Source organism: Megalobrama amblycephala, linkage group LG1, assembly GCF_018812025.1.
Source record: "Megalobrama amblycephala isolate DHTTF-2021 linkage group LG1, ASM1881202v1, whole genome shotgun sequence".
Taxonomy (NCBI): Eukaryota; Metazoa; Chordata; class Actinopteri; order Cypriniformes; family Xenocyprididae; genus Megalobrama; species Megalobrama amblycephala.
The window spans coordinates 35,339,505-35,363,996 of record NC_063044.1 but is presented as its reverse complement, the minus strand read 5'-3'; the positions used below and the strand labels follow the sequence as shown (position 1 = coordinate 35,363,996).

The 24,492-nt window shown below is 39.0% G+C and overlaps 2 protein-coding genes across 2 annotated transcripts in view; one reads left to right on the top strand and one right to left on the bottom strand.

Annotated features, from left to right (window-relative positions):
• The window catches only part of LOC125245430, a 1,350,402-nt gene that overhangs the window by 1,091,737 nt on the left and 234,173 nt on the right, over positions 1-24,492 (bottom strand).
• On the top strand, positions 3,263-5,661 carry LOC125245898 (zinc finger protein 239-like; the record flags this gene model as incomplete). The annotated part of the gene is made up of 2 exons (XM_048156725.1): positions 3,263-3,311; positions 4,751-5,661. Coding segments are annotated over 2 exons (960 nt in total), but the record flags the coding sequence as incomplete, so codon positions are not given.

Sequence of the window (24,492 nt, the reverse complement as noted above, 5' to 3'; positions counted from 1 at the left end):
TCACTCATCAGACTCTCATTCTGGTTTATATTTCTGAAAACTCATTTTAGTGTATTTCACTTAATTGAGTTCACACTTTAATTCTTCCGCTCTAATCTACATGTAGCCTATACTGAGTTGAGTTAATCTGAGATGAGAAACTCTGAGTTTTCAGTTTCAGAACAGCTGAATTGAGTTAGTTCAGTCGACTCTGAGTAGGTTGACTCGGAGTTAAGCGCGTGCACCACGACTATGAAAAGCCATCATCAATGGAGCTCCGATATTACGATTCGCCATGGCAACAGCACGTGACAAAAGAACATCGGCATACTTCTGAGTCAATGCAAGTTTAATTTTTATCACTGTTATAATATCAATGGTGAAAACTGGCAGAATAGTAAGTTAATGGACTAATATTTATTTTCATGGTTCCCACATGCAAAAAAAAAACAAGAAGAAAAAAATTATGCAGGATGCAATAATAAGAGTGTAAATGATTTTATCGTTATTAGACACTCGTTAGGCAATTTACTTCCACTATTAGAAAATTTTCTTCATTTTTATTGAAAATAAATACTTTCTGATGTGATATGTGATGGGAAAAGGGAAAATAGTGAGCTTGGCAAAAGGCGGATTCAAACCCAGTCAATCACATCACACGTTAATTTTCCACACCCAACACACTCCTGCCTACACCACTGCAGACACAAGAACATGAGACAATTTTAACCTGATGTGACTCTGGTGGGCAGAGGCAGAGCTACTGTAAATTTGCACTTAGTAATACCCAGGAGGAAAAAAAAGTGCATTAAAAATATACTTAAATACAAGCAAGTATATTTGTAGTACATTCTTTATTTTGGTGCTAAATAAAAGTGTCAAAGATATACATTATCAACTGTGCTATTTTGAGACACCATGAAATTTATTTAGTTACCACTTGTAGTACACTTGAACCCATCTTTCATACACCTTTAAATGTACTCATCAGACATAGGAAATACACTTATGAATTATTTAAAATACAAGAATAATATATGATAAATATATACAAAATGTATTCGTAATGTTGTAGGCAATAAATTATAAATACATTTTGTATATATTCATTATATATTAATCTTATATTTTGAAATACATCATAAGTCTATTTTATGTTTGAAAGATGGGTTCAAGTTGTACTACAAGTGGTAACTAAATATATATATTTTTAATACACAGATAGTATATTAAAAGCACATTTTAGTTCAAATTCATGATGTCTCAAAAAAGCACAGTTGAGTACACTTAGATGTTCTTAAGATTATATTAAGAAGAGCTTTTAGTATATTAAGTACAAAATAAGTGCACAGAAATAGAGCGTTTTAAGTACATTATTGAAGTGTACTGTGTACTAAAATAAAGTGTATTTTACTGCAATTTTTTCACCTGGGTAGACACTCTGACACTTTCCATTAGCATTAAGATTATTTTTATGACCACACTGGCAGATATAATTTTACTTAAGTAAAATGCACTTAATTTTGATCCCCCAGGAAACAAGACTAAATATATTATATCATTTTCTTATATAGAAAATCCATCTTGATTTAAGAATTTTTAGATATTTTGTACTTGAAATAGGATGAAAAATAAAAATTTTTGCAGTGTGAATGAGTGAGTGAACTATTTAAACATCACTTGCACTTCAACAAGGGGAGGAGACTGAAAGAAACTCTGGGTTTACTGAAGAAAACCTGCTCCTGACCAGGTTAGGTTCACAGAGTAAGTTACCATGGTAAATGACTCTGAGTATAAGTCACCTCTCTTTCAGAAATGGGCTTGTCTTACCCTACATTCCCGGGTTTGACATACCTCCCATTCTGAAACAGAAAACCCAGATATCTTAAATATGAGATGATTCTGTATCATGACAACAACTCTACTTTGTGCTGCTCTTTATTTTGAAAGGTTTTGCGATCATTGTCTCTTCTGATCTAATTTCACTACTGCAATCAATGTACTTATTATTAGAAAATCAAACTTTCAGTTCATATCTCTGTAGTTACTCATCTTTAGTGGTTGATGATGGTGAGTGTGTGTTGATTATTGTATTATTAATGTCATATTGTGAGAAATAACAGTATTGTCTTTCACTAGAGCAGTTTATAGGATTTTCACACATATTGTGACTCCAATAATCAGTTTCTAACAGCAAACATTCAGAATAAAGTGAGATGATCTGCTAATGATCTGAATGTCTTGTTGAATGAGTATTGATAGTCTGAGGATCATCAATATGAACAGAGAAACTGCTGAAAACACTCTTTATTTCATGTCAATAGTTCCTGTTTTCACCTCATTTATTATGCCGATGTCTTCAGATCTGCTGTAAATTGACACTTAAAGCTCATTTCATTGCTGTCAACAGACTGAGGGGATTTGATGGTGTTTATGTCTGCTTATTTCTTTTTTTCTTTTTCTTTTTTTTTTCTTTTTTGTTTTTTTTTACTACTTTTCAAGACATCTGTCATTATTTTAATGAATTAACAGAATAATGTTTGATTTAGAAATATAAAGTTCTGAATTAACATTAGTTGCTTTACGATAGACGGATATAAATGATTAATGCATTTAGTTTATGGGTGAAATACAAAAAGGGGTTAATATAGCAAAAAAACTTGTCATGCATATTTAGAACAAGAATCATTTTCTGACATTCAAACACTGTATTGAAGGATCACGGTGAAGCCCAAAATACTCTTTAATTGTCATTTTAAATCTTTATACGTTGCCACTATCCTTCAAACCACTAGCTTTCATCTATTTGTCACCAAGTTTAATCATTTAAAATATAATGAAATTTAGTATGATCTCTTACTCTTTTATATACTTTATTAAGTACTGGTCAAAATGAATGTTGTTTCATTTTTACATTAAATATATCTGTTACACTAAATGATGATGGGACATTATAACATTTGGTTTTCACAAAAGTAATTTGAAACATGAAAATAGACACTTGGATTTAATGGGTTTTCTATTTAAATTCACTTTTTGTACATTTAATTTGATTTCTGGTCTTTAACCCTATAAAAACAAACACAGTAACTGATATTTTTGATTTGGGCAGATCATCTCTTCCAACCAATCTGTAGTTCAGTCAGTGAAGCTCCGCCCACAGCAGTCACATCATCAGTGAAGCTCCTCCCACAGCAGTTCATCAATAAATGCTGGAATATTCCCATCAGACGAGCACTGAAGCATCAGGAAAGAGCTGAAATCTGCAAAGAACACGAGTGATCCAGAACCCTGCAGAATGAAACACACTGAAGATACTGAAGAACAAAGAGGTTGGTGTTTATTCTTCATTCATTCATGATGCTGAACAACATTCATGTTAGAAAGATTCAAGCACTTCTGCGTATTTAGAGAAAAAGTTAAAGTTCTTTTCTAACAGAAGCTCAGTAAAGGGAGGTTTGAGAAACTTTCATACTGATTGTCAACATCAGATCAAAATAATATTTACGTATTTTCCATTTGTTTCATATCTGCTTCACAATTTGCAGGAGTGTTACCAGAATTTAGGCATTTTCAATACAGTTTTCAACACTGTTATTTTTAGGAATAATCTGTAAACACCAAAATGTATGAAGTAAATGAACTTTCCAGAATGGCTGACAGAGTTGTGAGTGAAACTTGAGCAAAATCTCTTCTTACAGTAACTTTGGTAACAGGGTTGATGAATGCAGTCATTCATTTGTGTAAAACTGAGAAAATGGATTGAGATTATTGTCTTGTCCTCCCATCATGCTGTAGAAAAGAGCCCAGATGATGTCACTTCCTGTGTGGTTTTGAAAGGAGGAAAATCATGTCAGAAGTAACAGGGTTGAGTGAATCATGTAGGACACTGATAATAACACATTTAATGCAGTCAGTCTAGACTTTGAGCATGTGAACTTTCTACAGACACAGCAACAGTCAAGATATGATGTGATATATTTTTAAAAACATAAATAACGAATAATAATCACTCCAAAATTTTAAAATATACAATCTACTCCACTTTACTGCAAACTTCACTTGATCTTGTGTTTCTGGTGTCCCACATTCACATGTGTATGAAAGGAAGTCAGTGGAAGGAGAAGTCTGCTGTGAACGGCCCTTAATAATTACACAGTTTTTAGGAAAATTAAATGTTAAATGTAAAATATGGCTGTTAATATCACATTAGATCATTTTGTCATTGATCAGATATTTTACTGAAAATATTTCAGAGCAATGTTTTCTTTATTTTCATAATATTTTTTATAATATTATTTATAAATTATTAAGAATTATTTAAGGGAAGGTGGCAGAGCAGCGATTTGGGAAATTCTGTAGCCAGAAGACGTCCATTCAGTGCTGATTGTCTTAATTCAGTAAATCTTGATGTAAAAACATTTGAAATTGGAGTCAGATTAAACGAGCAGCTAAAGTAAAATTGAGACTAAATTCTAAAATTAAGTGAACTTCACAGGAGCGCTGAAAAGACGTACACACATTATACCTTCACCAGACCACTGGTTTCTGTCGCTGGAACGACAGCTGGTCCTTTATGATTGGAAGATTAATGTTAAAGTTTCAGGGACATATGCAACTAATTTATGCAAATCCATCAAAATGATCGTAATGTTTTGTAGCAGTTGTCTATCACAACAAGTCTCAATTTTATGACCTTTAACTTCATATTTCTCTCTTTAAATTATTTTGATTTATTGAAAATTAAATGATTTTTTCTCTTTCATTTCAGAGCTGATGGAAGTGAAGGAGGAGAGTGAAGAACTGAGTGAAGTGGAGGAGAAACATCATGACAAACCTGGAGAAAAACCTTTGAGTCGCTCAAAGACTAAAAAGACATTTTTAAAGAAAACGAGAGCAAAGAAATCTACAACCTGCTCTCAGTGTGGAAAGAGTTTCACATCCAAACAATATCTTGAGATTCACATTAGAGTTCATATAGGAGAGAAGCCGTTCACATGTGATCGGTGTGGGATGAGTTTCACACAAAAAGGACATCTTAAGAGGCATATGAGAGTTCATACAGGAGAGAAGCCGTTCACATGTGATCAATGTGGGAAGAGTTTCAGTCAATCAGCAAACCTTAAAGCACACATGAGGATCCACACAGGAGAGAAGCCACACACATGCGATCAGTGTGGGAAGAGTTTCTCAACCAAACAAAGTCTTGAGGTTCACATGAAAGTTCATACAGGAGAGAAGCCGTTCACATGTGATCAATGTGGGAAGAGCTTCACACAAAAAGGACATCTTAAGGAACACATGAGAGTTCACACTGGAGAGAAGCCACACGCATGTGATCAATGTGACAAATCATTTCTAGGGTCATCAGACCTGAAGAGACACCTGAGAGTTCATACAAAGGAGAAGCCACATTCATGCTCTTTGTGTGGAAAGAGTTTTTCACTGTTTTATAGTTTACAAGAACATCAGAAAACACACACTGATGTGAGAGAGTACATGTGCTTTGAGTGTGAGAAAACTTTTACTAAAGCAAACCATTTAAAACGGCACCAGAGAATTCACACTGGAGAAAAACCTTACAAGTGTTCACACTGTGACAAGAGATTCAGATGGTCAGGACATCTGAAAACACATGAGAGGATCCACAGCAGAGAGAAGCTGCACACGTGTGATCAGTGAGGAAAGAGTTTCACTATTAAAAGTCACCTGAAGATACACATGAAGATCCATGCAGTGGAGAAACCACATCACCACAGTCTGAAATGAAGTAGTTCATTTTTATGTGCTGAACAAAAAATCTCTTCTGTGTAACTTAGCTTTGCTCTCTGAACAGTGGCAGCCTGCACCTGAATTTTTGTGATCACTGAAGTCTTGGGTATACTTCAGCCGTCCTCGTTTGTGAATTTGACATTCATAATTTTCGTCAAGCAGCAGGCTCGTGGCCAGCCGCACACCCCGTCTGCAGGCAGCCAAAATTTCGATACCGCACAGATGGTGCATATGCAACAGCGCATGCGCAAGCAAGACAGAAGAGCCCACTAGGTGGCAATATGTACAGTACTGAGCACAATGTGCAGTCGTCAAAGAAGAGTGTAAATAGCGATTCAAAAACAAGACGAATAAACTCAGTGGCATGCTTTCCCCGTCATTTTTAAATTCCTGTTCTCTTGGTGTATCTTCTGAACTATGTTGCAATGGTGGATGCAATATTTTTCTTCTCCGATCCTGCCCAGAGAATTTCATTGATGACATGATGTCTGGTAATAGTATAGAATTTCTTTTATTGCACATGTGTCGAACTCGGTGATCCACGTGCATCCGTGGATTAGTATACTTTGAAAGATGCATGGGCACGACTGCACGTGAGACATGTCCATGCTCATGAGCAAAGAATTATGTTTGAAAGGCTTGCACACTCAACTGTGCGTGAGATGGAGCAGAACGTGGGACATTATGTATACCCGGACCTTAACCACTCCAAATTGTGGTGGACTGGAGCTGACGGCTCACCTTGGGCTCACCCCGCACCTTTGGTCTCATTAATCTATAATTTGTTCCCTGAAAAATTGTTTTGGCTGAGGGTAAAGTAAAGTTTCATAACTTTATATATTTAGGCTATTTAACTTTACCGTTGTAGTCTATTGGAGCGCTGACTTTGAACGTTTGACTGAACTGTTTGCTTTAATTTTTATTGTAGCTTTTTATACCTGTAAATATAAATGTACCTTTTGCTTATATTTTTATAATGGCTGTTATTGATCATTAAAACTGACATTTAACAAAATGAGACAGAGTTGTGTTTTATGATTGCAAACTATATGCACATATTGCCTGAACCACATATGTTTAATATTTTTAAAATGTAAATGAAAAGAGGAAGTTTTATAGTTCTGGTTTATACCATTCTGGTGTTTTATAGTTTGTTTGGTTGTAAATATACATGCAGTGAAGATAATCATTGACTGTGTTGCCTGAACCACATGCATGTGTATTAATATGTTAATTTTATTGTTGCCTAAAATATACATACAGAGATAACTGGAGTGGCCAGAATATCAAATGTCAAGTGTCCCCAACTAAGCCAAAGGCGACAGCGGCAAGGAACCCAAACTCCAACAGGTGACATCAGGTGACAAACAGGTGGCAAACGTGTTAAAATTGAGAAAAAAACCTTGGGAGAAACCAGGCTTAGTCGGAGGGCCAGTTCTCCTCTGGCGAACAGTGCTTTGTTACGATTCAGATAACTATCGTAAGTCCGATAGGATCGCAACATTTAAAGTATTTAATCCAGTTCCATCCAATTGAGGATCGTATTCATCACACCGTTATGGACGGTTTGTTGAGGAACTGTGTCACTGGCTGTCGTGTCGATGAGGCCTTCACAATGGATGATCTAGTTGACTCGATCTCTGCTGATACTTCAGGGCTGCGTTGTGGTCATGTCAAGGTGCAGGTCCTTGGTCTCACCTGGATATGGCCCGGATCCAGTTGACTACGGTAAACCTCGGTATAAACAGAAAGACTAATATTTGCGTAGATGCCATTCTTCTTCTGATGTAACGAGTACATCTGGTGTTATAGGAAGTGTTCCCGTTCCGGCTGACCTAATTTATGCAGCCTAATAATCCTTTAATGGATTTGAAAATATAAATTTATAATGTGTTATGTGTATGCCAGGTTAAAGAGATGCGTTTTTAGTTTAGATTTTAACTGACAGAGTGTGTGCATCCCGAACAATGCTAGGAAGATTGTTCCAGAGTTTAGGTGCCAAATAGGAGAAGGATCTACCGCCTGCGGTTGATTATCAGCTGGCCTGAATTCTGAGATACTATAAATGTGAAAGACTATAATACTTTAAGAGCTCGCTCAGGTACTGGGAGCTAAACCATTTAGTGCTTTGTAAGTAATTAGCAAGATTTTAAAATCTATATGATGTTTAACAGGAAGCAAATGCAGTGTTGACAGAACTGGGCTAAAATGGTCATACTTCCTAGTTCTAGTAAGAACTCTAACTGCTGCATTTTGTACAATCTGTAGTTTATTTATCAAGCGGGAGGAACAACCACCCAGTAGAGCGTTACAGTAATCTAGCCCTGAGGTCATGAACTAACTGTTCTGCATTTTTCATTGAGAGCATATGTGACAGTTAAGATATATTTTTTAGATGGAAGAATGCGGTTTTACAGATGCTAGAAACATGGCCTTCCAATGAAAGATTGGTATCAAAGAGCACACCCAGGTTCCTAAATGACGACAGCCATCAAGTGTTAGACAGTATTGTAAGGTTATTACATGAAAATGTTTTTGGTCCAAAAATTAGAATCTCTGCTTTTTATGAATTTAGTAGTAGGAAATTTTGTGAATTGGTAAGTTTCGTCAGGGTGCGAAGAAATATAGAGAATGATGATACTGATGATACAATCACTGATGATACTATAGAGAAATATAGTATCATCAGCGTAACAGTGAAAACTAACGCCATGCTTCCTTATGATATCTCCCAAGGGTAGCATGTACAGAGTGAAAAGCAACGGTCCTAGTACTGAGCATTGCTTTACTCCATATTGAACTTGTGATCGATATGACATCTCTTTGTTCACTACTACAAACTGATAACGGTCAGATAAGTATGATTTGAACCATGCCAATGCAATTCCACTAATGGCAACATAGTTTGAGTCTATTTAAAAGAATATTGTGATCAATAGTGTCAAATGCAGCACTAAGATCCAGTAACACTAATAGAGAGATACAACCACGATCTGATGATAAGAGCAAATCATTAGTAACTCTAATGAGAGCAGTCTCAGTACTATGGCACGGTCTAAATCCTGACTGGAAATCCTCACAGATATTATTTCTTTCTAATATAGGAACATAGTTGTGATGATGTTGCCTTTTCTAGTATTTCTGACAGAAAAGTGAGATTTGAGATTGGCCTGTAATTGACTAATTCTCTAGGATCAAGTTAAGGTTTAGTAATAGCCAGCTTAAAATCTTTTGGTACATATCCTAGTGATAAAGACAATCTATGACCTCTGGAAGCATCTCTTTCAATAGCTTAGTCAGTATTGGGTCTAACATACATGTTGTTGATTTTGATGATTTAACAAGATTAGACAACTCTTCCTCTTCTAAAGCAGTGAATGAATGTAATTTTTCCTCAGGGACACTACAATGCACTGTCTGATGCGATACTGTAGTAGACGGTTGCATGGTTGTAATTTTCTCTCTAATATTGTCAATTTTGCAAGTAAAGAAGTTCATAAAGTCATTGCTGTGCTCTTTGGAAACATCATAAGTTGAAGCTTTATTTCTTGTTAATTTAGCCACTAATCAAATTAATACCTAGGGTTGTGCTTATTCTATTCTAAAAGTTTTGAGTTTAAAAGTTTCTTTTTAAATGTTTTTAAGGCCTTTCTGTACTCAATCATTCTCTCCACGAAATGCGAAATACTTCTAGTTTTGTTTTCTTACAGCTGCGCTCCAATTTTCTGGCTGCTACCTTTAGGGCCTGAGTGTGCTCATTGTACCACGGCGTTGGATTAATTTCCTTAATCCTTTTTAAGCGCAAAGGAGCAACTGAATCTAATGTGCTGGAAAAAACAGAGGCAATAGTTTCTGTTGCAACATTGAGGTCTTCTAAGCTGTCTGGTATATTAAGGAGATGAAACTGATCAGGAAGATTATTTATAAAGCGATCTTTAGCGGTAGAACTGATGGTTCTACCATAATTATGGCAGGGAGGCAGTTTAGCTGCCTTGACTAAATGTAGTATACACAAGACTAGATAATGATCTGAGATGTAGTCACTCTTCTGCAGAATTTCAACGGCATCAATATCGATTCCATGTGACAATATTAGATCTAAAGTATGATTACGACAATGAGTGGGTCCTGACACGTGTTGTCTAACACCAATAGAGTTTAGAATGTCTGTAAATGCCAATCCCAATGTGTCTTTTTATTATCTGCATGGATATTAAAATCACCAACAACAAGGACTTTATCTGCAGCTAGTACTAATTCTGATAGAAAATCAGCAAATTCTTTGATAAAGTCTGTATGGTGTCCTGGTGGCCTGTATACAGTAGCCAGCACAAATGTCAACTTACATGATGTTACATAAAGTACCATCACTTTGAAGGAATTATATTTGAAAGACTTTTGACTAATACTGTAAATATTACTATAAATTACAGCAACACCTCCCCCTTTGCCTTTCTGATGAGGATTGTGTCGATAATCGTAACCTTGAGGGCTAGACTCATTTAAAGTAATGTAATCGTCCGGTTTTAGCCAAGTTTCTGTCAAACAGCACATCTAGATTATTGTCTGTGATAATATTGTTTACAATAAGTGCTTTTGAAGAAAGGGATCTAATATTTAACAACCCAAGCTTTATCATTTGTTTATAATTATTATCTCTATTTTTTATTTGTTAAACATCAATTTAATTTTTACCATTAAGTGGGTTTGGAAGTTTTTTGTTTTTACTAATTCGGGGTACAGACACAGTCTCTATGTGATATCTAGGTGGAAGAGTTTCTATGTGTCGGGAATTATCTGACTTCTGCAGATCTGCCAACATGTACGCATTTTGCGTACCAGGTACGCATTTTGCGTACCAGGTACGCATTTTGACCTCAAAGTACGCTGGTACGATTTGTCACTCTATACTATGCAAAAACACGGTGACTCCTCTGTGCACGACTAGTACTCAAATCCAGCAAAAGAGTTCGACCAATCAGCGCTGGGTTTATTTCCCCAAATAGCAAGCGGGGATGATTGACAAATGCGTACGGCCTATCAATAAAAAGAGACTGCAAATCGACAGCAACACAAAATCCCACTCAGTCCCTCCTTCCACTCCCGCCGTCTCAGTGACTGAATTCTCAAGCGAGGACAGCACACTCACGCACTTTAAACTCCTTAAGGTAAACGGGTATAAAATGCACAAGTAATGTTGAACAACAAATCTAAATAAAATTGAAATCGCTGATTATGAAAATGTTGTGATGTGTGACTGACTGACAAGCGCGAGTCTGGAGAAGTAGGCGTTTATTTATTTATTCTCAGTGTTGCGAAACGTATAGCCTACATGTGTTGCTTTATTGTGTTAATACTAACTAAAGTGACTAATTATGTTACATAGCCTACTTATTTTGTATGAAAACTAGCACATTAGTTACTTATGCATTTAAAATGACCGTTGTCTCAATGCTGCGCGAGCCCTCTCTCTCATAAACACAAACGTGCACGCACACAGAGAGGTAAAATGAAAATTGCCGTGTTTGGTTTAAAATTTGTTCTTGCTTGTGTTATTTATTTATTTATTTATTTATTTATGTCAGAAAATATTTTTAATTATCCACCCGTGTTTTTAAGATTCGGTAAATGACGGATGCTTTAGTTAACACAACCCCTCGTTATATGACTAACTTCTTGATATTCTTGAATACTCGATTCGTTTGCTCTTATTGGTCCTTTCTATTCATTGTCAACTGTTTTCTATAAATATGTTTGTATTGGCTAACCTTTATTCAGCGAATGTTTGTCTTGTTTATAATTCAAAGACAGCACGCCACAAATAGAAACCCTTTTTTTCTGTGGGATTTAGTATCATATTTGGATATTGGAATAATTAATTAAGTATTTTAAATGAATCACATGTAAACTCAATGTTTACTGTTTTAGAAGGGTTTCTTAATTGAAGACTAGTTTTCATTACAAAACCTGTATAAACGACTGTTAGGTTAGTTCCCATTCAGTCAGTCACGTTCGACGTACGTCGGACAGACCGACGAATAGGAATCTCGCTAGAGAGGCCAATCTACTTCGAGTGTAACTACAACGAGCCAATGCACATTGGCGTGCAATCATATGCATCAGCTGTTCGCCTCGCAGCTTTTCGCTTCGGAGCCGAACCGTCTGTAACAAACGGGGGTCTACGAGCGAGTGTTTGTCTTCAACGAGTCAGCTTTTTTAGAGAATCTGCTCTTTGTGTTGGTGCAGGCGGACAGCACTGCAGCGGGACCGATCTCTCCTCTTTATTTTCTCATTTCTTTTGTTTTGCCTTTTTGAGAGAGCAAAGCCTCAGTTGTAAAAAGCCGTTCTCACGGCTGGTGAACGGTGCGCTTTTGAGCGCTTAAGAGCTGTTCTCACAGCTGGTAAGAGGGCGGCTACAAGGAGAGAGTGCACACGACAGGTTGCACTATTCCCTGTCTGTGTTGCAGCGGTCATTCCCCTGCGTGCTTCGGCACCTAAAAGAGTAGTCCCTAAAAGAGCTTACACAAGTAGATTTGTGTCTTTTAAAAGATGACGTTCTACCTGTGTGCTTCTGGTTGCGGTCGTTTCCTGTCCTCACTGACGGCCACGATCATTGTTTCACATGTCTGGGCGCGTGTTGAAGCGATGCTCGTGGGTGATTCGTGTTTTCATATGAGAACATGATCACGTCGACACACCGGTCGTGACTCTTCTTTCTCCGGGAAGCTTGAGTCCCCTCTGTTGTTGGCCAGCTGCCGCTTGTGTGTAAAAGCACAGCTGGGGGTCTGCCCAACACTTTGGGAGACCGTAGAGATCAGCGAAAGCAAAACTCTCGCTCCTCTGCGTGTCGTGTGCCGTCGGGCTAGAGCGCGGGTTGTCACGGCAACCCAGCGCTCGCTCGGCGCTCTAGATGCGCGGTTCCCTTGCCTAATCTCACTGTAGCGCCCTCTCTGGTGCACCAGAAGAGGTCTACTTTGCTGATATGGCTTGGGTGACATGAGGTTGAGGGGTTTCTTCGGGGAACTTCCCCTAGGGGCCCTTCCTCTCTAGCGCATTGCAAGCTGTGCAGTTTCTGGATTGGATTGCTGGTCCTTCTCATAGGGGAACCTAGCATTTCATTCAGAGCTCCAGCTGAGGGTCAGACGTCGATTGCAGCATCGGAGAGATTGCTGTTTTGCTCTGGAAATGAGCATGACGCTGCCCACTGTGATGGTGTGTGCTTATGCTGACTCAGATTCGGAGTTTACAGCCATGCTTTCCCGGGTGTCCTGGATGTACATGGAAAACTTGGCAGTATGGAGGTATTTTGGTGCCATAAATATGGAACGCCAAAAGTGCCAAAATCTGCATAAGTTTTTCCTCTCTCACTGCCCTCCTGGATGGGGTGGCTGTACACAGACCACTCCCACCCTGCTTGTGAGGCCAAGGCACTCTTTATGCATGAGGGTAGTTCTGAGCTGGGGTTGAGCTGTGCTTGTTGACTAACCGTGATCAAAGTCACGGCGCAGGCCCTCAGCCAGACGATGTCCACCTCAGTGGTCCAGAAGCGCCCCCTGGCTTACCTTGTGAGGTGCGAGAGGTTGTCAAGCTAATGCTTCTCAACGCTCCCATCTCACGAGGTGGCCTTTTCGGTGACACTGTCGAGGACTGAGCCCAGCAGTTCTTCTCAGTTAGTAGCAGACCAGGGAGCTTCCCAAGACAAACCATTGAGTTCCTCTTGGGCCGCCCCTCAGTCTGCTCGTTGCCAAGGGTGTCGTCCCCTGCAAAAAATTCCGGCCCAGCCTGCTCTACTGTGTCCGTTGTGGGGAGATGACACCTCCTGTCTCTGCTGCTGTTTAAGCGGTTGGTGAGAAAATCACTCCTGAGACGGGCGACCCAGAGATGGGTGGGGCTGCCCCGGAGGAGGGCCGGGTGGTAAATCCTTTTATTGGGTTTGTTTCTGTTCCGCCGCAGAAAAACCTCACCACTCTCATCCCCCTCTTCTGTCGCCAGCGGACAGCAGTGAGCAGAGGGTAAACAAAGCCTTGACTGCTTCCTCTGTCCAACCGTGGAACCAGGTAAGTGTCCCGCTTGTTCGGTCTCTGCGAGCCTGGTTAGAGCTCCCCAGTCCGTCTCGCTGGCTCATTCGGACCATCAGGCTCAGCTATGCGATTCAGTTCGCCCGGCGTCCCCCACAAGTTCAGGGGCGTCCTCTTCACTACAGTGAAAGATGTCTGCCCCTGTCTTGCGGTGCGGAGATCGCAGTCCTACTGGCGAAGGACGCGATAGAGCCGGTCCCTCCAGCCGATATGAGGTCAGGGTTCTATAGTCCCTACTTCATTGTACCCAAGAAGAGCGGTGGGTTACGACCTATCCTGGATCTGCGAGTCTTGAATCGGAGCCTTCACAAGCTACCGTTCAAGATGCTCACGCAGAAACGCATTTTCGAATGCATCCGTCCCCAGGATTGGTTTGCAGCGATCAACATGAAGGACGCGTACTTTCATGTCTCGATCCTTCCGCGACACAGGCCATTCCTGCGGTTCGCGTCCAAAGGACGAGCATTTCAGTACAGAGTCCTACCCTTCGGGCTGGCCCTGTCTCCCCGCGTCTTCACGAAAGTCGTGGGGGGAGCCCTTGTTCCCATGAGAGAACAGGGTGTTCGCATCCTCAACTTTCTCGACGACTGGCTCATTCTAGCACAGTCTCGGGATCAGTTGTGCGAACACAGGGATTTGGTGCTCAGACACCTCAGTCAGTTGGGGCTTCAGGTCAACTGGGAAAAGAGCAAACTCGCCCCGTTGCAGAGGATCTCTTTTCTCGGTATGGAGTCGGATTATGTCTAACAGATAGCACGCCTCACAGAGGAACGTGCTCAGTCGGTGTTGAACTGCCTGAATACGTTCAATGGCAGGACAGCTGTCCCACTGAAATACTTTCAGAGGTTCCTGGGGCATATGGCGGCCGCAGCGGCTGTAACACCGCTCGGTCTGCTTCATATGAGACCGCTTCAACACTGGCTTCACGGCCGAGTCCTGAGATGGGCGTGGCAACACGACACATTCCGGGTGGGAATCACTCAGGAGTGTCGCCAAGCCTTCAGCCCGTGGTCGGACCACTTGTTTCTTCAGGCAGGAGTGCCCCTAGAACAGGTGTCCTGGCATGCTGTGGTTTTCACGGATGCCTCGACCAGGGGACACCTTAGACTTATATTACATCTTTTAAAAAAACGTTCTCGGGCACCTTTAATTCGTTTTTGCTATGCACATTCTTCTTCAGGATGTCATAAAAGTTTGCGATATTGATATGGCAGAGCTGGCACTTCACAAATTTGTGCTAGATTTTGAAAGGTTATATGGACCTGTTAATGTTTCTTTCAATGTGCATTTACTGATTCATTTGACAACAAGTGTGTGCAACTGGGAACCATTGTGGGCAACCTCGACTTTTCCATTTGAGTCATTTATTGGGACTCCCCAAAAAGGTGAGAAGATCATGGTCACAGCAAGTGAGAATGTGAGGAAACTTTTTAACAAAGTACAAAGTAGCTCTAGACTTACAAACAAGTCTGAGGACTTTCATAAACATGTATGGGGTTTTGGCTGCCCTGTAAAGGAGAGAACATCTGAGTTACAAAAAACGGCTATTGAACATTTTCTTCATGTGACAGTTCAATCAGGGTTATTTTACAAACGTTTATTTCTAAAGGTGATGAGTCTTGTGGCTTTTAAATTGGATACCTCCAAGACAAATCTCTCTTGTCTTTTAGTTAAGGAGCTTGCGAGAATTTAAAATGAACTTTGCAAAGATGTTCAACTTAAAATATCCTCTACATTTGTGACTGAAGTGCATGACACAATCAATGTATTTGCTATCCATCCTTACTCACTCAAAAGAACATGTATCATGAGCAGGTCAAAAGACAAAATTTATGTTATTACAACACCAAACAATATTGAAAAGGACTAATAGTATTTCCTGACTTATAGGCTGATATTTAAGGGTTCATGCAGTCCTATTTTTTGTCTCTCTTTTGTATGAACTGCAATGACACATTACTAATGTTTTTCTCCTGAATTTCCATGTCCATGTACATACTGAATGAAATGAGAGATATACATGTAAACTTAGTGTCAGTGTTGTAAAAATATGTATAGTTTCAATAAGTTTAACATTTTTGTTTCCATTAGTACACTACTGACATCTATTGTAAGGAGTTTTAAATGATAAATGTGTATATGAAACTTTTCTGTTAAATAAATAAATGTACAACTTATTTGTAGGGCACAAAGTTACTCTGTGTGCATTTGAAGAAAGCATGAAATAAGAACAATTATGGGGTATTTTCATTTAGTACATAAACGTGTTAAGGTATTTGCAGTATACTTAGTATAAATGATAGAATAAATGCATTTAAATGACATTTTAGTATATTTATTTCTCACTAGGGAATGCATGCTCGTCTTGGTTTTACTGAGTCTTTTACCAGTAATTGCTTTTGTGTCTAACTGAAAAATCTGAGGCCCAGAATGTTTATACTGAGGATGACCTAAGGGTAGTGGTCCATGATAAAGCCAGCTTTGAGATGGGACATTCAGTCAGATACACAGTTGAACTCTGTATATTGGGTTAAAAGAGGCTCTTCGTTGAACACTTTACAGTATTTTCATGTTTGTTCCAATTATTCCTTTGATATAATCCATGATATATTAGAGGGTGTCGCTCAGTACGAGCTGAAACTTTTATTTGGATACATGACTGAAAATTGCATATCAAAAAATCATCTCCTTTTTAGGATTTATTCTTTTGACTTAGGTTACACAGAGCACAGAAACCGCCTGTCAAACATTAACTTGAAACATTGTTGAAATTCTATAGGATTTAACTCTATAAAGACACTCTGTTTGGTGTGAATCATCATCTTACTGCACATTATTAATATTGTCTTTTCAGCTGTTGTTACTTATGGCATGACTGTTTTTTTAAACACTTGATCAACGAGAACCATCAACTTTTAAAACTGGTGTACCATCAGAAAAGATGAATACCGAAGCATCATTTTATGGTCCATTATCCTTTTGCAATTTGAGTCGAAAAACTTTTCAAAAACATGCTAAAAGAACATCACAAAGTCGCTTGTGAAAAAACATCAAATGGCAACAGGAAGTCACTGGGAAACGCTCAGTTTACAGCGGAAAGAATTTGGACCAATGAACTATTTCTCTCTAAGTGACACTGAAAATAGTGAAGACTTGGCAAATACTTTGCAAATCGCAGTACAGTACCTTGCTATATGCACAGAGATAAAAGATGAGCTTCCAGTATTCTGTAAAGTCACCAACATTCTTGTGTTGGGTGAAAATGTTTATTTTGTGGTTGACAAACCTGTTATAAAGCTCTTCATTGAGCATTGTTGTGCATTCAGAGTTGTTGATGGAAATGAGTTTGATGCTGTAGTGAAAGCTAATGATCTTAAAGGGGTGGTTCAGTGTTTTTTTTTCTAGGCTTGATTGTGTTTTGGGGGCACAGTTTAACATGTCATAAAGCTTCGTTTTTTGAAAACGCTGTATTTTTCATATTATTCTACACCTCTGTTTCCACTGTCATATGAATGGCTCGTTTGACTTCCTGCTTCTATGAAGCCACTCCCTCCGAAATACGCAATGTGCTCAGATTGGTCAGCAAGTTGGTAGCTGGCCCAGTGTATCGTGATTCGCTGAAGCGTCCGGAAACGCCACACCCCTTACCATTCGTAGTTACGCGCTTATGTGGAAAGTAAATAATAGTGTCTATATTGCTGTATCAAATTGAGCCGAATCAGACCCAGATGAAGAGGGTCAAGCAGAACCTCTGCAATCTTGGCTTTTAAAGGACGTTTATGAATGGTATTTCATTTAGTATTTGTGTCAAAGTGTTTAGATATGCTGTCACTGCTGTTTGTTAGCTTTCAATATACAGTTTTATCCTGATTAAAGCTTTACTGTATCCAAATACATGACTGAGTAGTCGCATTTTTGTAAAGGTAGCGTTTAATTTATAGCATGAACAACTGTTTGTCTATGAACATAGAAGTTTGTTGCACTAGAATTTAGCCAACTGGCTAGAAGAAAAGAGGTGCTCTTTGTATATGTCCTTGATGCATTAAAAATAGCAACAGAACTATACGTTTAAAAGACATGTACAAACAATAAAACGTACTTAAGGGGCGGTCACACTAGACTTTGAACGTGCGAAATTTTTTTGGACGCCGCTGCGAATATGGGCGGGAGCAGGATATGACATCACGCGCCAAGGTTTCCCCTCAGTTATCACAACATGGATTCCAATGTGCTTGTACTGTGTCTTTTGCGACGGCGTCGAAAGTGTTTAGAAAGGAAAAGGTTGTGGGTTCATCCTATTCTGCTGACTCGGAATGAGCGGGGAGAGTTCCATTCATTAATTCAGGAGCTTCGGCTGGATGAGGATCGCCACAAAGAGTACTTTCGACTCTGTCCTGCCGATTTTGATCGGTTGCTGCGTATGGTCGCTCCGTTGATTGAGAGGCAGGACACCACACTGCGTCAGGCAATAGGTCCCGCAGAACGCCTGGCGATCTGTTTACGGTGAGTACTTTAACATCAAAATATTATGTTATGATGTCTGCAAATGATAATAAATTACCCACTTTGATAGAAACTAGTTTGGGGCTACCTGCTTTTCACCATTTAATTATCAAATATTTAATACAATTATGTATAATATTATAAAGTTTATGATGAAACGTACAAAGTTATGGGATATTCATTTTAAATAACAATATCATTCATAAAATATTCATTAAAAATATTCTTCAATTTCAGGTTTTTGGCAACTGGTGACTCTTACCACACTATTTCCAAAAGCTTCAGGGTGGGAAAATCGACTGTAGTTGGAATAGTGCCATCTGTGGCCACAGCCATATGGGAGAGTTTGGTAGGAGAGTATATGCCAGTGCCTCAGGAATCCGATTGGAGGGCGATTGCTGAGGGGTTTTCCAGTAAATGGTCTTTTCCACACTGCCTGGGTGCCATTGATGGAAAGCACATCACTATCAAATCGCCTGCTGATTCTGGGTCCCTTTATTATAACTACAAGGGACAGTTCTCTATTGTTCTTCTGGCAGTGGTGGATGCCAGCTACCTCTTCAGAGTAGTAGACATTGGTGCCTTTGGGAAGAGTAGCGATGGTGGTACGTTGTCTGCCTCTGCTTTTGGAAGAGCTCTGAGAGGCGGAACACTGAATCTCCCAGATGATGAGCCTCTCCCTAATGCTGAACACCTTGGTAAGGTACTATTTGTGTTTGTTGGAGATAAAGCATTTCCCCTCCGAAAACATCTTCTGCGTCCTTACCCAGGAAGAGCAATCCCTGCTGACCAGAGGATCTTCAACTTCCGTCTGTCACATGAAAGGAGGATTGTAGAGAATGCGTTTGGCATCATGGTAGCTCAGTTTCGTGTGTACCACAGAGTGATGGAGTTGAGCCCATGTAATGCAGAAAAGATTGTGCAAGCAACCACCATTCTCCACAATTTTATTAGATGGGGTCATCAGAATTCTCCTTCCACCACTGGTTCTGCTGACCCAGGTACTGCACTGAATGCAGCTGGACGGATGGGAAGCAACACTGCGTCGCGGGAGGCCCTAGCTGTGAGGGAGAAGTATAGGGAATACTTCAACTCCCTGTGTGGTGAAGTTCCTTGGCAGTATAACCAGATTTGAGGAAGTCTGGCTCAGCATAAAAAGGCTCTTTTCAGAGCCACCTAAATATCAAAGAGTCAAATTTTCCCATATTAATGCACATGTTAAATTTTTGATAGAATGCAAGTTATGTCTTGGGTACATGGATGCAAAATGTATATTATCCTGTTTACAGTAAAAAAAAAAATCCTGGTGTTTACAGCAGATGTTACTCATGATGGATATTACCAGCTGTGTCCAACAACCAAGACATCAAGAACATCTCTACTACAATGATATGTCTCCAAAAAGACTGTCAAATCATTTGAACTGTATTGTCAGCGATGCTAAAGCTTAGTGATAGTTTTAAGAAAATGTTCAGGTACTAAGCAAACAAGACAGCGTAATGAATTAGGAAAATGTTTTTATTGTTATCAAATTTATTGCCTACCAAAAACAACAATTCCTACATAACAGCAGGAGAAGAGCAACTTATTAGAAACTGGTTTTGATAACATATCATCTTTGAAAGAATTTTTTTTTTTAGTATTAATTATGACAGTATTTTGGAGTAAACTACTCCTTAATTGCACTTAAAAACAACTTAATGCACTTAAAACATATGAGAACTTCTAAGAAATAAGTAATGGGTCACCCAAAAATGAAAATATACTGAAATTAAACTCACCCTCCGGCCATCCAAGATGAGTTTGTTTCTTCATTGGAACAGATTTTGAGAAATTAAGCATCACATCACTTGCTCAGCAATGGAGAGAATGAGAGTCCAAACAGCTGATAAAAACATTAGTTATCTACAAGTAAGCTGCTTGAAGAGGATCCATTGCTGAGCAAGTTATGTGATGGTTAATTTCTACAAATCTGTTCAGATGAAGAAACAAACTCATCTTGGATGGCCTGAGGGAGAGTTAAATTGCAGTAGATTTTCATTTTTGAGTGACCCATTACTTTAAAGATCATGTTCATGAACTGATATTGTACTCAGCCTCGTGTATCAACTGCAGTATCTTTATTTGTAGTGAACTCCTGGTTTCCCTGGGTAGACGGGAAAGAGCTGGGTGAATGCAGCTGAGGAAGCTGCTTACATCATCCTCTTTTTTCTTTTCTCTCACAATGGACAATATTTCACTTTCAAATTCATCCATGGCACCTGATTTTCTTTTTTTCTTTTTAGATGCAGTGGTGCCCTGGCTGCTGGTGTCAGATATGGGGACCTGGACGCTGGTGCCAGATATAGGGACCTGGGCGCTGGGGACCTGGGCGCTGGGGACCTGGACGCTGTGGACCTGGGCGCTGTGGACCTGGACGCTGTGGCCAGATATAGGGACCTGGACGCTGGGGACCTGAGTGCTTATGATGGGAACCTGGGACTCAGGGACCTGTCAAGTCAAATTTATATGTCTAGCTCTTTTCATAATACACTTTTGTGAAAGCAGCTTTACAAATAGTCATCCTGTGTCTTGGGCAAACACCTGAGATCTTAAATGTAATAAAATATTAAACGAAAGTACATGGTAGTCCAAGTCTAATTTCAAACAGAATTGCTATATTCTGATGTCTACCTGGCTGGTGGGAAACCTGGAAATTTCATTTTAGAAAAATGATTTCCAGTCATGGAAAAGTCATAAGTTTTTTTTTTTTTTACTTTTTTTTATAGAAATTATCTTTTTTTTATTGTAATACATATATATTTTTTTATAAGTCACAATAGGGAACTATTCTGCACTTGTTCCTGCAGCTGTTTGCTAGTGCCTGCATTTTCTGATGATTCCTGTCTGATGGTCAGTTGGTCTTTTGGAAGTATTTGTGGATAATTCCCTATTGTGGATCTTTCTGCCACAAATACTTCAAGAAAACGCATTACATCAAAAAACCTCCATTTTCTTCTCTGCCCTCCTTCACTGCCACTTCTCTTACTCTCTCTTTCTATCCTTCTCTCTCTCATGTAGGTGTCTCTGAGCCCACGCCATTTTTTCTTACAAGTTTCAACTGAAAAATAAAAGAATATTGCCAAGTTCATGCAGCAGAGTTTGCTTTTGGAAGTTGACACACATATACAGTCAAAACAAAAATTAGTCAGACATTTTTTCTATATTTTTAACTAGTGTGTGCAGGACACTATAGTTCATTTATGTGAGTGAGGTTAGCAAAATAAACTATGGCATATATACCCAACAATTCTTCATTCAATGGATATACCAGTAAAACTGATTAAAAAATCTTGAAATCAGAAATTATTCTGACACTTTGATCTGACCAGGTTTTACTTGTGTTATCTGACTTAATTAAGTTTTTTATTCTGACACAGTTTAACTTTGAGATCTTGTCATATTTTACATATATATGTAATATTTTATTAGCATTTTTTTAAACTATAGTGAATGTTAATGAATAAAATGTTCAAGGTGTCTGAATAAAATTTGGTTTGACTGAACACACTATGTGTGTGTGTGTGTGTGTGTATATATATATATATATATATATATATATATATATATATATATATATATATTACACTTTTAAAATGAGTCTGAAAACATAAATATAAAATAACGAACATTAAGTAATTTAATAATACACTTGTGTATAGTAATTTTATTGTACTCTCTCTCTCTCTCTCTCTCTCTCTCTATATATATATATATATATGAGCAATATCACACTCGTAGCCGTGCGATATGGCTGTATATCAGCACGCTGTGATTCGTCCGTAGGCACGAGGCCGCAGGCCGAGTGCCGTAGGTAATCACAGCGTGCTGATATACAGCCATGTCGCACGGCTACGAGTGTGATATTGCGTTTATACAACAGTTCGACGGCACGAGTGTGTAAATAAAGAAGAACAACAACGGAGTGTCTTTAAAACCCTCTTTTGTGCAGCACTACTTCCTTCCGCCATGGATTCAAATCTCAATTTGACAGTTGGACCAAGCCTCCGTTACTAACTCTAAAACGTCACTTTAGAACTAGTAACGAAGGAACGTTGAGTCGCTTCATTGAAACACATTGAATTTTGTACAGTATTAGAGAGAGCGAGAGAGAGTAGGCTATTACCTGTGTCTGGTATATTGCATTACATTCATTCTTCAAGTCGATGTCTATAATATTATATCCTTTATACAAGTCCGTTTGAATGTCCGCTGAGGAAAGCGATCTTTGTATTTGTCCTTTTCCGTAACATCCATTACACCACAGCGCTAAAACAACTTCCTTTTGCAAAAGTTCCTTTCAATTTCAATTCAATTTTTCAAAGTCTCATGTGCTTCACTGACTCATTCTCCTGTAAAGTGTTGCCGCCATCTAATGGCGTATTAATGTAATGTTCACTCAATCCATATTACTTAATGGACATATTTATATAAAATCATATTTATTAACAATAATATTTAGAACAACAAATAAGCACAACTGTACAGTTCAGTCAAACATAAAGCACTAGTAAAAAATTAGGTCACCATTTACGCTTGTATGTGGGTTTTACAAATATTTAACGATTGAAAAGGATTTTAAAGAGCTTGTGACAAAACCTCCTAACTCCATTGGATCCTCAAACTGTCAATCAAACCTCATTAATCTGCCTCACCTCCTGAATGAAGTGCGCACGCAGTTTGGACATCTCCTCTGTCCAATGCAAAGGTAAATAAAGATCTGATGTTTGAAAAAAAATTGTAAAGCGTTTTCTTTACTCAAAAAAAACATATGTTTATAAAGTTTAATGTTTTACGTATTACGTAGCGGAGAAGAGTCTGATATGTCCCGTCTAGTTGTAGCCAATGTGCTATATAAGGATGTAACGTAACGTTTATTATTATCAGATAGATCAGATAGATCAGAAAGGCATATAAAAGAAGTTATGGTTTACAGACAAAATTCCCTCATTAAAATGCACACTAGCACAAATATACTCATTTAAACACTAGGAAACATGCATACACTCGAGATACATGATGGGTACATACATGGATGTGACTTGGCATAGTTACATTTTAGATATACAGTCAATAATGTATGTTTGTGGGTTTTCGTATGTGTCTGTGTGTGTGTGTTGGGTGTTGGAATGTGGATCTGGCCCGTAGTCCACATGAGGGGCCCCTTTGATGTCCTAAGAGCAAGGAAATTGGGCCTCCTGTTTTACCTCGGAGGGTAACAAAGGTGTCAAGTGGGCTCATCTTTTGCAGACCGGTCGGAGCCGAGCTGAGATTTTACAACCCAGTCCAGCATGCTAAAAGCGTTCTGAACATTCCAAAGTTTATTGATTATCCTGATACGTGTGCATATGCTACACTGTTTATCAAAATGTGACAGTGGGTGGCCAAAAAAGAGCTCCTCCAAAGCCATCTCGTATTGGTACGAGCTCCAAACAGCATTGTACCCACCCATGCCATCATTTTGATCAAGTAGTTCCCTAAGCTTCACCGTCAAATAATTAACAACCTGGGTGATGATTGACAGCAGCCCAGGTTCATGTTTGTAATCCAAAAATGGAACAACCATGGCCCGACTAAATAACAGTCTTGACAATGCCTCCTGGTTAAATGTGGACTCTGCGTCCATAACGTGGTGAAAATCACCATGAACAGAGCCACCTGCTCCACTCTGCAGGTTAAAGTGGACTCAAATTTTCTGTTCAGATCCTGCATGCAATTAATGTACTCATTTCCTTTTTGGGACATGGCCCTTGCCTGTCTTGAATAGAACAAACCGCAGTTTACCACACTTCCACTCACAGGGTGTGGACGAAAATTGTACATTCGTGTATGAGGTGAGCTGACGTACAGTTGAAGAAAGTTCCGACTATAGCCCAGGTCGTTCTCACACAAAAGGGCCCTCAAAGAATGAGACACGTCCAATTTTTTTTCCATCCAAGTTTGATGAAAAATTTGCTGCCTCATACATTGACAGGGCAGAAAACATTTTGCCCCTGGTACCTACTACTTCTTCTAGCCCATGTCGTGCCCACAGCAGGTGCACTCTGGGGTCCAGGGCAAAGACAGTGCAAGCTGTATGCAGTGAAATTGATTTGACATATGATGTGTCAATTATTTTACT